This window comes from Physeter macrocephalus, chromosome 19, assembly GCF_002837175.3.
Source record: "Physeter macrocephalus isolate SW-GA chromosome 19, ASM283717v5, whole genome shotgun sequence".
Lineage (NCBI taxonomy): Eukaryota > Metazoa > Chordata > Mammalia > Artiodactyla > Physeteridae > Physeter > Physeter macrocephalus.
The window spans coordinates 28,180,559-28,195,829 of NC_041232.1; the positions used below are offsets into that span (position 1 = coordinate 28,180,559).

A 15,271-nucleotide genomic window follows, 5' to 3' on the forward strand; every position below is an offset into this window, starting at 1 on the left:
CCTCTCACTGTTGTGGCCTCTCCCGTTGCGGAGCACAGGCTCCGGACGCGCAGGCTCAGCGGCCATGGCTCACGGGCCCAGCCGCTCCGCGGCACGTGGGATCTTCCCGGACCGGGGCGCGAACCCGGTTCCCCTGCATCGGCAGGCGGACGCGCAACCACCGCGCCACCAGGGAAGCCCCTTAAAGTCTTTTTTGAATTGGTTACAATATTGCTTCTGTTTTTTTGTTTTGGTTTTTTGGCTGCGAGGCATGTGGGGTCTTAGCTCCTCCACCAGGGATTGAACCCTCACCCCCTGCACTGGAAGGCAAGGTCTTAACCACTGGACCGCCAGGGAAGTCCCCTGAACTTTATTTTTTGACCCAGAACTGCCCCAAAATTGGAACACTGAAAATGATGGGGACTGAATTCTTCAGGATTCCTAAAACCAACTTAGAGACACAAAAATGCATCTTCAAATCAGGTGAGAAGGAATTGATTTAGATACCATTCATTTATATAAGGAATCATTGAACAATTTTATTTCCAGGATCCTAGACATTTAGGGGCATAATTAATACTTTCAAACCAAAGAGTGAAATCTTTCAGACTGTGGTTTCTCTTCCTATCACAAGTGCTGGCTTGTTCAAGTTGGGATTTGATAAAACATTTCTCACTCATTTCTTTAAAAAGCAAAAATAACACACATTTTTCTACTCTGAAATCTGTGGTTAGCACATGATAGCTGCACCACAAATTTAAACAGCAATCAGATACAAGGTCTTCACTGAGCATTCTGGGAATTACGGACTTTCATGAATCTTTATGTTAAGTAGTTTTAACCTGACTTTTAGCTTAAATCAATTTCACATTCATTTCTATACATATTCACTGAATCAGGATCCAGAAATTGGGGGCTCAAGAACAGAGAAATTAGAAATAATACAAGTTTTTGAAAAATTATTTTGATTGTATTGTGGTAAGAACACTTAACATGAGATCTGCCCTCTGAAGGCAGACTTTTTTTGAGTGTATAATACAGCACTGTTACCTACAGGCACGACATGGGACAGCAGATCCCTAGGAGAAGTTCTAATAAAAACCCAACAATCGGGGCTTCCCTGGTGGCGCAGTGGTTGGGAGTCCGCCTGCCGATGCAGGGGACACGGGTTCGTGCCCCGGTCCGGGAAGATCCCATGTGCCGCGGAGCGGCTGGGCCCGTGAGCCATGGCCGCTGAGCCTGCGCGTCCGGAGCCTGTGCTCCGCAGTGGGAGAGGCCACAGCAGTGAGAGGCCCCCGTACCGCAAAAAAACAAAAACCAAAAAAACCAAAACCCAACAATCAAGGAATCAAGATAGTAACGGACATTTTTGATACAGTTTCAAAAAACCCACTACATGAGTAGCTCACTTAGGGATCTTAGAAACATTGTGAAGTTAAGCTGACTCTCTCGGCTTTAAGTCAGACACACAGAAAGAGGGCGGAGACCTTGAGAGGCAAACTCTGAGGCGACCTGTAACACGAATAAGTCCAAATATGGCCAGCTCACAAGACCCCAGAGAGGAGATATTAAGGCCATTCCTTTGACTCCGTCTCTTAGTGCCTGGTTCTCACTGCTTGAGGCAGAAAAGCGTCTTCCCTTGAGAGACTATTCCACATTTCCAAAATGTCTGGGTTGCAAAAGTTAAGTGTATATTAAATACCTACGCTGAGCCAGTACCACAAAAATTCCACACTACTCTCCACTTTTCACACAGCTAGATGATAACACGATACCAATGCCCGGATCATGGTTTACCTACCTATGAAGATGCAGAATTCTAGTATTTCCCATCTTTATCTCAATGAACCTGAATTTTCACTGTAATGACCGAGAGCTGATTCTTACAGATTTACAGCTTATTGCTGTCAGCCAAATCCTCATTTATTACCGGTGGACTGTGGTCTCATTATTATTTCTCTCTCTGCTTTTGGTGCAAATTGAAAACTTCCTGCTATCCTGTTTCCACAGTTGGGTAATACAACCATGCTCTGAAAATTCAGACTGTCATTTAAAAAATTTAATATATCAGTCCAAATGACACAATTCTTAATTCGTAGGAACCAGAGTCGGTGTAGGAAGCGTTCTACCTCTTCAAGCAGAGAATGAAAGGAAACAAACTTGATGTCAATGTAAGAACGCTGGTGAAGACCAAATTCCCTGACAGCGAGTACTGAACAGAACAAGAGGCCTTTAGATGAAGCATCTTAATTCTGTGTTTGCCTCAAGGTGGGAGGCTAATTTCTCAGCTTCAAGTCCATCTCAACACAACAGACCTAAGTCTCTGTGAATAATTTCCAGACAGCATGTGGATATAAATTCATGAAACTACATTCTGGTCGACATCTTATTTTAGCTATACGTACACCAAGTTCTATATACACACACTTGGAAACGCTTCAAGCAGAGATGGGAAAATGGTCCTTTTTCTAACAGATAATCAAGGGACTTAAAAATGTGGCAATGACATAAAGTGTGACCTAAAAATACAACAATGACATCTGCAGCTTTTGGTACCTTAAACCTTTAGGAATCACACTGTAGTAAATAATACTTTCTTAGATTGGCTATATCCAGAAATCATCAAGAAAAAATGCATGTCTTCTAACACGACCTCCTGGTGAAAACCGGCCAGCAGTGAAGCTTCCATGGATTGAGTCTAGGTCAGAGCACAGGGTCTCTGAAGAGCTCTTTGCAACACACCGGCTCCCCCTACGCCCTCGACCGGGACAGAGTAAAGTGATGACAGCACACCCGGGACACAGTACGTCACAACGGCCACAGCTTGAGGGCGGCTCCCAGGGCGGAAACAAGCCCCGCGTCCCTTTACCGGCCGGGCCGCGGCTCCAGTGCTTCCTTCCTACCTACGGGATCACAGTGATGGAAAGAAGGTTTTTCCTTCCTTTAAATAATATACTCCAGAAGATAAAAATCCTATTTCAGATAAGAATGCTATTTCAAGTATTAAGGGACTAGCAGGTAGCTGGCGTCAGTAGGTACATTATTCACTGGTGAAAACCCCTCTGGAAAAGACAAACTCTACTTCCTCACTGAACCCTGGGACACTCCCTGTAGAAAACTGGCAGTCAACCTCTCAAAAAATTCAATGAATCTGATGGCCCCTCCCTCAGTTGTATTTCCCACCAACATTGTGCAGTTTTAAAAATTCTGAGAATGGGGCTTCCCTGGTGGCGCAGTGGTTGAGGGTCCGCCTGCCGATGCAGGGGACGCGGCTTCGTGCCCCGGTCCGGGGGGATCCCACATGCCGCGGAGCGGCTGGGCCCGTGAGCCATGGCCGCTGAGCCTGCGCGTCCGGAGCCTCTGCTCCGCAATGGGAGAGGCCACAACGGAGGGAGGCCCGCGCACCGCGAAAAAAAAAAAACAAAAAAAAACTTCCGAGAATGAAGTGTGAAGGGTGAGGAGCAGCTGTGAGCCGGAGGAGAGGCTTTTACACCCCAGAGCCCCGTGGTGTCGGGGCGTTCGTGCATCTCCCATAGCCGCGCACTCACACTTTACCCCCCCGCCCAGTGGGATTCACAAGGTCGGGCCTCTTACTTCAGATTCAGAGGAAGGCAGCTAGATTCCAGAAGAATCCAACGTCACCGGCACAGAAGGCCTGTAGTGAGCAGAGTTCCAGGGCACAGGACACCTGGACGTGAATACCTCTGTAAATCAGATTACTCCGGCCTGAGACGGAACCCAAGTATTAACACATCACCTAGGACGTGAGTGCCTCTTTGGACAGGCGACAGTGTCATCACTGGGACACTGCTGCCACCTACTGTGCGTCACAAACGTTCTCACAACACCTGTGTCTCCTTTGAGAGGCAACCTCCCCACAGGTGCCTGGTACAGAGGTGGACACACCCCGAGAATCCTTTTTTTAAAAAAAATAAATTTATTTATTTTTTTGGCTGTGTTGGGTCTCCGTTGCTGCGCGCGGGCTTTCTCTTGTCTTACTTCAGATTCAGAGGAAGGCAGCTAGATTCCAGAAGAATCCAACGTCACCGGCACAGAAGGCCTGTAGTGAGCAGAGTTCCAGGGCACAGGACACCTGGACGTGAATACCTCTGTAAATCAGATTACGCCGGCCTGAGACGGAACCCAAGTATTAACACATCACCTAGGACGTGCGTGCCTCTTTGGACAGGCGACAGTGTCATCACTGGGACACTGCTGCCACCTACTGTGCGTCACAAACGTTCTCACAACACCTGTGTCTCCTTTGAGAGGCAACCTCCCCACAGGTGCCTGGTACAGAGGTGGACACACCCCGAGAATCCTTTTTTTAAAAAAAATAAATTTATTTATTTTTTTGGCTGTGTTGGGTCTCCGTTGCTGCGCGCGGGCTTTCTCTTGTTGCGGCGAGCGGGGGCTGCTCTTCGTTGCGGTGCGCGGGCTTCTCATTGCGGTGGCTTCTCTTGTTGTGGAGCACGGGCTCTAGAGCGCAGGCTCCGTAGTGGTGGTGCACGGGCTTAGTTGCTCCGTGGCATGTGGGATCCTCCTGGACCAGGGATCGAACCCGTGTCCCCTGGGTTGGCAGGCAGATTCTCAACCACTGCGCCACCAGGGAAGCCCCCGAGAATCCTTTTAAAGACCATCTTTTTAAAAAAAATTTGGCCACGCCATGTGGCCTGTGGGGTCCTAGCTCCCCGACCAGGGATTGAACCTGTGTCCCCTGCAGTAGAAGCGCAGGGTCTTCACCACTGGACCTCCAGGGAAGTCCCTAAAGACTGTCTTTACCTTAAAGAGTGTACAGTTAGAAACAGCGGCTCATGTGACAGGTACTCTGCTATTTCCAGAATTCAAAACCTGGGCAGCAATGCACACAGCCTGCTGCCTTCCCAATCATGGGCTAACAGAGTAAGAAATACCCATTTTCTGTTACCAAGTATGTAGGCAAGACCATAAACGTCTCATAGTCAAGCCCCAAACAAAAATACGAAAAACAAAAACACAAAACAGAAAAGCAACACTCCCCCACCCCAATCCTTCAAGCGGGTTAAACAGTCAGCAGTCACCAATGCAGACATTACCTGACGGCCGGCGAGCTCCTCCGCTGGTTCGGGGGCAGTGGAGCCCCGGACAGGGACACGGGTGAGGATGAGGCATGGCACTAACACGCAAGCGTTAGGTGATGATGGAGCCACCGACGCGGCAGCAATGAACGCGGATGAAAGCAACACACACACGGCGGACAAACACTCAGAGCTGAGGTCTACCTGCGGGAGGAGTTAGTGGCTCAGATGCTGCCGCGCGACCGTGTTAACAGCAAGGGCAACTCGGGACACCCCCGGCGGGGCCACTCCACTGCCGCTGCCCCTGGGCCCTCCTCAGAGGGGCTCCGGGGGTCCCCGCGGGCGGCCGAGTGCTGAGCGGCCCGCACATGGCTGGTTTAGTCTCTCACACGCTCCTGACGTGCAGGGAGGGGGCTCCGGGCTCCCCTCCATGGGGCACGGAGGGCCTCAGGGCACATGGCTCCGGCAATGGAGCTGGAAGGGCACGCGTGTCCCGCGGTGGCCACCACGCGGTGCCACCAGGGACACAGCCTGTGGGGGACTTGCCCAGGAGACAGTGCAGCTCCGGGGAGGAACACACTGGCCTTTCTCTGAATGCTCGCAAAGCAATGTTAAAAACATGCAGACGAGCAGCGGAGCCATCGTTTTAGTGATGACGGTTTTGTCAAATGATGTGAAACTAGAGACTAAAGGCTCCAAACTAGTTGCCATAAGAGTCACATTCTTCTCCCCACAACTCCCGTGTGCAAATGGGATCTGAGACAAGTGGACTCTTTCCTGAACTCTCCCTTGACAAGTGAACTCTCCCCTGAAGGAAGGTCCGTTCATTCCACTTGAATGTGAGCAAAGGAGCGGAGACATAGGAGCGACAGACCAGCTTGAACGGTTAATTGTATTAGACAAGCATGTGGACTGGTAAACACACGTGGCAGGACTGGGTGTAGATGCTCACTTACCAGATTTGTAACCTAATTTTCTTTCCTCTTAGCTCTACGGTTTTGATTTTAAAGTCAACACCTGTAAATAAAACAGACGAAGATGAAGCAAAAACAATGCAATTCGTCAGAAAAATACTACTACTTGTACATTTTTATGCCATTATCAGAAAAACCAAAAAAACTGATCACACTAAATCCTAAAAGGAGAAAGCAGAAGTTTGCCAGTATGCGTGACGACCATCACTCTGTGCTTCCCGGCACAACTGAAGAGCCAGGGTATGTTCGGTTTCACCCTGAGCTTGAGATGCAGCATTTGCTATTCATAATAGAGTTTATGACTACTCGAGATGTAGCATAAAAACCATTCAAAAATTACAACCAATCATTACATGAACAAATGAATGGCTTTATAAGCATGCTAGCTCGCGGAAAATTCTTACATGTTACACTGGAAACTCAATCTTGATTTCAAACAGCCTTAGTCTGAATTTAGAAATCATTGTATTAAATTTTTTAGCATTCGCAAAAGTGACTTTATTATATTGTCAATAGCGTGGAAGAGGAATTATTTTTAAAAAATTTACTCATACAACTTAATTTCAATTTTTATTTACTTTAACGGTAACAAGTAAACCATCATGAATCATCACCCGTTTCCAATTCAGCCCTTAAAGCTTCAGATAATTTTTTAAACCAAATTTTCATCTGTGGATGTTACCTTATATATTTCTCACTTATAGAAAACTTCAAGATTTCAAAACAATATTTTTTACACAATTTTCACAACTAAGAAAAAATAAACCAAAGGGATGCCAGCTAAATTTGGGAACTGGAAACATAATCTCTACAGGAACTATATCGTGACTGCTTCATGCATCCAGGGTTCCGATGCTGCCGGGTCTCTACCGGGGCGGGGCTGGGGGGGTGGGGCAGTGATGCAGCTCTTCAAAGTCAGATGACGTTCTTGAGGTGAAGCCCAAGGCATGCGGCTGACTTTTATAATTAGTAACGCACTGCAGACAGCAGTGCAACCAAAAGACATGTTTACAACCCTGGGTGGGACCAGGGTCTGTACAACAAAGAAAAGTGGCAGGAATATAAAATGTCACAGCTGGAGAACAGGCTACTGCATCTTGGTTCTTAATCTCTTGCACCAGCCCTGATTTCAAAGGTCACAGCAAAAGGTGGTTAAGCCAATTTCACTTGCAGTTCTGAAAAAGCTTTGCTTTTCCAAGTCAACTGACTCTCAGACAGCCTTGAAACAGGGAAACAGGAAGCATGTCTGTACACGACCAACATCCTCAAATAGAGACCAAGCAGAATCCCTCATGACTCAACCACAAGGTAAGAGCAGAGCCTAACGTGATATTCTACAAGCCTGGAAACCAGCCTGGACCTATATGATACATTCTGATTTTTAAAAGGCATAGCTCAGGGCTTCCCTGGTGGCGCAGTGGTTGCGCGTCCGCCTGCCGATGCAGGGGAACCGGGTTCGCGCCCCGGTCTGGGAGGATCCCACATGCTGCGGAGCGGCTGGGCCCGTGAGCCATGGCCGCTGGGCCTGCGCGTCCTGAGCCTGTGCTCCGCAACGGGAGAGGCCGCAACAGAGGGAGGCCCGCATACCACAAAACAAACAAACAAACAAACAAAAAAAACAGAAAAGAAACAAACAAACAAAAAAAAAGGCATAGCTCAGACAAAACCCTTTCTTCCTGATATCAGCATAAAATTAGGGCCTTACCATGTTACTCTGTGATGGCAATTTACAAATCAAATTTACATATTCTGCCGTGACTACTATTCTGTTTTACTTTTGTTTCTAGTTCCTTTTTTTTTTTTTAATTTTACTTAAGGTAGCTGCAACTTGTTAAGACTTGTTGCAGTGCCAGCTACATTTTATTGAAAAGAACTGGCAGATGATACTCCTCTTGTGAGCTCTGCTTCACGTCAACTACAAGAATCCCTTGAAACAGCCAGCACAAACAATTTTTGTTTTCATTAGGCTGTTTTCTCTGCTAAGAACCGTTCTGAGCCTGAACATGTCAGATCTTTTTTTTCAACCAACTTGAACAACTTTCCGACTTTCGCAGTCCTGCACTGTGGCTATTTTGTAACCACAAAGTTTAATGAGTAAAAATAAAAGGAAAGGGCATTAATATAGTCAAAATCAGGAATAAGTGGTAATGTTATCACCATGTGATTATAAATACACTACTAATTTCAATAGGAGAACATAGCAAAGATGAACGAACAGCAAATAGGATTAAGAATCTGTTTAGCGGGCTTCCCTGGTGGCACAGTGGTTGAGAGTCCGCCTGCCGATGCAGGGGACACGGGTTTGTGCCCTGGTCCGGGAGGATCCCATATGCCGCGGAGCGGCTGGGCCCGTGAGCCATGGCCGCTGAGCCTGCGCGTCCGGAGTCTGTGCTCCGCAACGGGAGAGGCCACAACAGTGAGAGGCCCGCGTGAGAAAAAAAAAAAAAAAAAAAAAAGAATCTGTTTAGCCAAAACTACCTAGTTTTAGTAAGTAATGACATCACTAACAACAACAGAAAAATATCCAGTGGCTAAATCTAAAATTCCACAAAAGAAAACAGATCATTAAAATAGTCCTTTCTCTTAAATGAAATTTCCTTTACCATATCTAATAGCCACTAAGTAGCTGGTAATGGTTGGAAACTTATTCCAATTTATAGCTTAGAAACAAATCCTTAAAGTATACAACTACACATTTTTTAAAAGCCTTTTTACATCAAGTCAAAAATATCTCTTAGTGCTATTTTTATTTTTTTAACTTTTATTTATTTTTCATTTTTTAAATTTTTTGCGGTACGTGGGCCTCTCAGTGCCGTGGCCTCTCCCGTTGTGGAGCACAGGCTCCGGACGCGCAGGCTCAGCGGCCACGGCTCACGGGCCCAGCCGCTCGGCGGCATGTAGGATCCTCCCGGACCGGGGCACGAACCCGTGTCCCCTGCATCGGCAGGCGGACTCTCAACCACTGCGCCACCAGGGAAGCCTGCTATTTTTAACATTTACCTGTCATAGAAATTATAAATGATCCTTAACAAAAAGTAACAAGTCACCAATAGCCTCAAATAGGGGATTAGTTTTGGGAAAAGTTAGCACAGAGACTCCTGACTGAGCAGGGCCGCCCAGGACCAATGTTTATAAACAAATAAGGGACAAAAAAAGTGGCAACTTTTGTTGAAAACCAAGTTTCCAGTAGCGCCAATTTTTTTTTTTTGGCTGCACCGCGTGGCATGTGGGATGTCCGTTCCCGACCAGGGATCGAGCCCCCACCCCATGTTGGAAGTGAGGAGTCTTAACCACTGGACCGCCAGGAAAGTCCCCTCCTATAGCGTCTTAAGCAACAGGGGAAGCAGCCAGCCTACCACTCCACCAGGTGGTGGAGACAGTCCTGCCCCTAAAGAGCTGAGTCATCCAGACCTAAATCAAACAGCCCAGGCACTTGGCAAAGTGCCTTCCTCTGCTCTTCTCTCTTGGAGACCCTCCCTTTCTGCCCAGGAACCTTTTCGGTCCTAGGTGCTTCCCATCGGAGCCTCCCGACGGCCCCGTGCCTTACCCGCGTTCCTCATCCATGTTACCAGTTCTGCCCCCTCCAGCCCTGAGCCATGGCTCCGCTGGTCTCCCCCATGTGACAGGAACAGGTGCCTTCTGAGCACAGTCACCTTTGGCTCCCTAGAGCCTAGAACACTGCCTGGCCCACCACAGCGACCCAGTAAACCTGGTGGATGGAAACCTGCCCCTCTTCTCCATCAAATGCTGGGTGGGTAAGGAGAAATGCTGACTCTTCTTGGAAATAAGAGGAAATTCAGGACTGATGATGAAACACACACACACACACACACACACACACACACACACTTAAACCGCAGGAAGGAAGGGCGGATGTTCTGTCCTGAGTGCGCCTGGTGGGCAGAGTGGTGGAATTCAGGGTGCCTAGCTCACACACATCACCCTGGAAATGGAGCATTTCATTTCTCCTACAGTTCCTGTTACTGATGGTAAAACCTTAGAGGATGGTCAGTCTTTTTTTTTTTTTTTTCTCTTATATAATTCTTCTTTTATATAAGCTCCTTGATAAGAAATTATTACATATGGTAGGTGCTTAATAAATGTTTTAATCTTTCTCAAGTGTCATCTTTATCCCTTAAGAAATGTAAATACATAATCCTAATATTATATGAAGATCTCCATTTTATTTTATTTTATTTTATTTTATTTTATTTTTTAACATCTTTATTGGAGTATAACTGTTTTACAATAGTGTGTTAGTTTCTCCTTTACAACAAAGTGAATCAGTTATACATATACATATGTTCCCATATCTCTGGTCAGTCTTAATACGTCCAGATCCTCTCCCTACACGCGCCCCTCCCAGGGGATTACTACGGTATCAGTTTACTCAGTCACATAGACAGGAAATGGTCCGCTAAGTGAATGTCCTGCTGCGTGACAGGGGCCTACCCTTCTTTAAGCTTAACCAATGTATGAAGTCTTCCTAAAAATATTTTGATCAGAAAGGTCACAGGGCTGTAATCCCTCTGTCAACGGGTGTAGCTATGTATTCTATTCAAGCCGGCTTGATCTTAATTTCCTTTAATAACAATGAGAGTGGGCATCTGTCAGACCCCCTGTGCCTGACATGCAGCATGTGGGCTCCTTCAGAGCCCAGCGAGCCAGGCACTACTATACTCATCTTACAGAGGCCAAGGTCATTTGCTTGAAAGTCATTATCACTCCTGCCAGTTGAGGGGCAGAGCCTAGATTCAAAATTAGAACACTGCCCACAACCAAAGGTTGTTAACATAAAAGTCAGATGCCTGGAAACAAAGAAAAGTGCGAAATCTGCAAATGGCCCAGAGTCACTGTTAAAGAACTGTTAAAGGGCTGTTAAAGAACAAAGTTTAACCTTGCACTGTCATCTTTGCATTTATCTTTCATAAATCTCAGCAAGAGCATAAAGAATTGTTGTACTTGGTGCTGATAGGATTTCTAAGTTCCCTTGAAGGCAAAACATTTACAAAAAAAATTACCGTGTTTTGCTGGGGCATAAAAAGTTACAAAAATGAAAATAGCAAAAATAAACAGAAGCTTCTTTCTTCACATTCCCTTCCAGCAAAAAGCAAAATAAAAGCAAAAATAACACGGTGGCCCATGCCTGCGATGACAGCTGGGTGTTCCTCCTCCTCTTGCACACCCCGCCCCCAACAACAAGGACCTGCAGTTGGCACCAGACTAGGATTCTAGTTTACTTAACATGTTCAGGAGGTTGAAGGACTTCACAGACTCTGAAATAAGTCTCAATTCAAGCAGTGGTTACGACGTTACTGCCAATTTATAATAACTATCTTAGGTGCACACACTGGCTTTTCTTCCAAGGACATCTATCCTTGACAGCGTCACCCAATCCTGGACTTAATATTTCTACTGATGGAGACGATTCCCAGCATTTCCACTGAGTTAACAGTGAGAAAATAAACTAGGAAATGTGTCAAGGTCACACAGATAGAGGCAAATTTAACATTAGGAAACCGTCTCTTGAACATGAGGCCAGTCTTCTGCCTGACCACCGCCTTTCAGGGAGAGCACCCGATAAAGGGCAGGCAATGCAGACCACCTTCCCGTAGTACTGACCCCAGGAGGCCCCTGAACCTCTGAAACCCTACTGTTTAATATTAGGGGGGGCTTTTCCTACCTAAGCCGAGTGATGAGAATTCAACGAAACGGAAACTAAGTTACTGCAACTGTAAAGTACTTTGATCATCTCAGAAGCAGGTACTATTATAATAGTTTAAATGACTGCGTGTCATTAAAAAATGCTCTCAGGTCTGAGGATATTAAATGTCCACCTCGAGTCTAACAAGACCTGCCCCTCTCAGTCCAGACTGAATGGCCTGCACCTCAGCAAAGACCACCCACCATCCCTGACCCGGACACACGCAGGAGATGGCCCTGCATTTGACTGGAACAGACATGGACACACATGAACTTCAACCGGCAAGGAGAGGGAAGTCTGAGGTCACACACTCCAGAGCAGGTGGGTGTTCGTTGTCATGAAAGTTTCATGGGCATGGATGTGCTCCCCTTGCAGACAAAGAACAACGTCTCCTGGGTTTACTGCATACAGTAACTCATTGCAGGAATCTTCTTGATGCTTTTATAGGTAGATACAGCCAGCTGGTACCTTGCCCAAGGTCAACAGGTGGGTAAGTGTGACAGCAAATATTTGAACCCAGGCAGTCTGGCGCCTCCCAGCTCTGCACAGCCTCACCTGAAGGCAAGAATGGAGGCAACTACTGGGAGGGAGCTGTAAACATGTTTTTAACGTCAAAAAAGGAATTCTGCGTTGCTAGGGAAATATATAAAAGCAAGAGTGAGGGACTGGCCGGCTCAGACTGTTCCCACACCAGCAGGCCTGGCTCTACCCTCTGGCTACACACAGACCCCGGCTGAAAAGCATGGAGTCATTTCAACCTCCTGGCCACCAGAGGAAGAGAATGTCGATGGGGGAGGAAGACCTGGAAAAGAAAAACCCCCAGATGATCAAATGGCAGATCAGTAACATTTTCTTCACTTGCTAAATACTAAGTTTACCTCTGATCAGATGGGCCCATAAAATATGCAGGGAAATTCAAAGGGCCTTTCTACTTTACCCAGGTCCTGTGGCTTACATTTTGACACTTCATGCTCACCTGTATGTATTTCAGTATGCACCCTTAAAGGATAACAATTATTTTCTGGAGTGCTGCAGAGTTTTTGCATCTGCAGTATAATTTAGGAGGATAAAGGAACATCTATAGTTGCCTTTTCTGGTCCAGGTACATAAGCTATTTCGTTCCTGTAGCACCAGACAGGAACAGAGTGTGAGTTCTGTCTATTTTTTCTTTTCATGAAGGAGGAAACTGAAGTTAAGGTGCCGCCTAAAGACAGTGACAGCTTGTGAGTAGAGCTGGAACTTAAATCCAGGACTGCCTGCTCACCCCTCACCCCCACCCCCTGCCCCTGCCGGGAGCTTCGAGAATGACAGGAGTGGCCAAGGAGACAGTCCAGTGTATTAAATGAAAAATCAAAAGTGAAAGTTTGGTTGCGGGTGCGTGACTGTGTAGCAGGCCTAGCTTCTGCTTCCATTACGCTGGAACAACTAGGAGACTTGCGTTCACCGGCGACTCCCATCACCAGCCTGCCGGAGGTGGGTCTGCAAGTTGTGGTTTGGTTTTGTAAACTAAGAACGCCTTATGTCAGCACTAGACACCAAACAGAGGAGGCTGTCAGATTTGGGGGGAAAAGGTTTCCTGCCGCATACAATGTTCTGTTAAGCCTGTGTTGTATTTTCTGGTTTTAAAGTTCAAGGGTTAAAAAAAAAAAAAAAATCCCATCCAATTAAGGGCACTATTTTAGGCTTATAGTTCTGGCTTTCCAGATCCTTTCTGAATGTCAAAGCTGTGCAATTAAAGGACAAAAGGAGAAGAATCCCCTTCCTCCTCTGTTGAAGTGTAGCTTTTTACATCCTCTCTAACGTTTTTTTCACGGCCATCTTCAGGACTCACTTCCCCTTCTGAAAAGGACAAGCCAGGTGAGCAGGTGTGCTTCCTGGCCACCAGCCCCTATCCTTAAGTCTTTCCAAAATTCACCTCATTAACATAACAAGTTCCAAGGGTTCTAGGAGCTCTGTGCCAGAAAAGGGGAAAAAGACCAAATATATATTTATTATTATTATTATTTTTTTTTTTTTTTTGCGGTACGCAGGCTTCTTACTGCTGTGGCCTCTCCCGTTGCGGAGCACAGGCTCCGGACGCGCAGGCTCAGCGGCCAGGGCGCACGGGCCCAGCCGCCCCGCGGCACGTGGGATCTTCCCGGACTGGGGCACGAACCCGTGTCCCCTGCATCCGCAGGCGGATTCTCAACCACTGCGCCACCAGGGAAGCCCCAGAATGGAGTCTTACAGAAATACGAGCAGCCTCTCATGAAAGATCTGCTGACTAGTGTACAAAACTATGCCTTCTTTACAAAATGAAGCAAATGCTTCATAAGAACGATGTTTCTGGCATGCAAGGCTGGAGAATAATTTGGCCCTATCAGCTCTCGAAGGAAACCAGGCTGCCTTCTAAAGCTAGTCCACAGACCCTGGGCCGATGGTTCCGCAGAGCCCATAGCTGCAGGACAGGCAATCGTGAAGAATCTGGATCCCGATCATCGAGCATAAGCAGAACTTGCTTCTGCAGTGTGAGTGCACGACACTGAAAGAAAGGCTGAATGCACATAAGCCAGGTCTTTAAATAGATTTTTATTCAACCTCAACAACCGGGATCGCCAACTTTCCACACTTATTTTGAAAGATAGCTACTTTATTTCCACAAATGCGCTCTGCACAAGCCTATCAGCGTGCCCTGAGTGCATTAAATAAGCCAAATCAAACATTGCACAGCATATGCTGGCATAGAAACTGACCGTTCCTCTTCCACTCCCTTCTCCCTGAGTCATCTTGTTACATCATCCTGGCAGGGGAGGGGCTGACACGGAGAGCTTCAGAGTCTGGGCTTCAGAGTGGGAATTCAGACGACTCTCCCTAACTCCCTCGTGAGTGAAACACTCGGGCAGCTCAGCCATGGCTGTAAAGACTGCACACTATCACAGAAAAGCAACATAAAACACACAGCTTATAATTTTAATCCAGTATGAAACGATCATTCTGGGTTTCTGAACAAAAATCTGTGACCTAAATTTCCAGAATAAAGCACAAGCACTCGATTTCCCTTGACAGCAGTTCCACTGCTTGTAGGCAAAGTGGACCAGACCCCGATGGCCTGCATCTCATCCATCTCGTCCCATAACGTTCAAGGCCAATCCACAGACAGCCAGTCCTGCACAGGATTTACATCCACCTGTTCCTTGGACCTCTCGATTCTGCTTCCGGCTCTACTGCTGGCCCTGATGAACCAGTCACCTGCACCACGAGGTTTCCCCGCCCTGGGAACAGGCTTCCCGAGTGCGCATGGGACCCGAAGAGGTGCGCTCTGAGAACAGAGACCACGGCACGTGACTGAGTGGGAACAGCGCTTCCAGCAAGTGCTATCAACCCTCTAGGACCACGTACTCTCAGGGGCCAGGCTGTGAAGTTTGAAGCATGGATGCAAAATGAGAAAAATGAAGACAGAGTAGTGAGGTTCTCAAACTGAATTCAAAAGAACTTTTAGGGGCTTCCCTGGTGGCGCAGTTGTTGGGAGTCCGCCTGCCGATGCGGGGGACGCCGGTTCGTGCCCCGGTCTGGGAGGA

The 15,271-nt window shown here is 47.0% G+C and overlaps 1 protein-coding gene across 2 annotated transcripts in view; it reads right to left on the reverse strand.

The window, feature by feature from the left end:
• RAB12 (RAB12, member RAS oncogene family) overlaps window positions 1-15,271 on the reverse strand; it is a 31,623-nt gene that overhangs the window by 11,335 nt on the left and 5,017 nt on the right. For both annotated transcript variants that reach the window (XR_003677140.2, XM_024120808.2), the window contains exon 2: window positions 5,993-6,053. Coding sequence is in view for 1 of the 2 variants with exons in the window: in XM_024120808.2 (XP_023976576.2) it covers window positions 5,993-6,053 (61 nt within the window). In the remaining variant the exon portion in view is untranslated. The remainder of the gene's footprint in view (window positions 1-5,992; window positions 6,054-15,271) is intronic.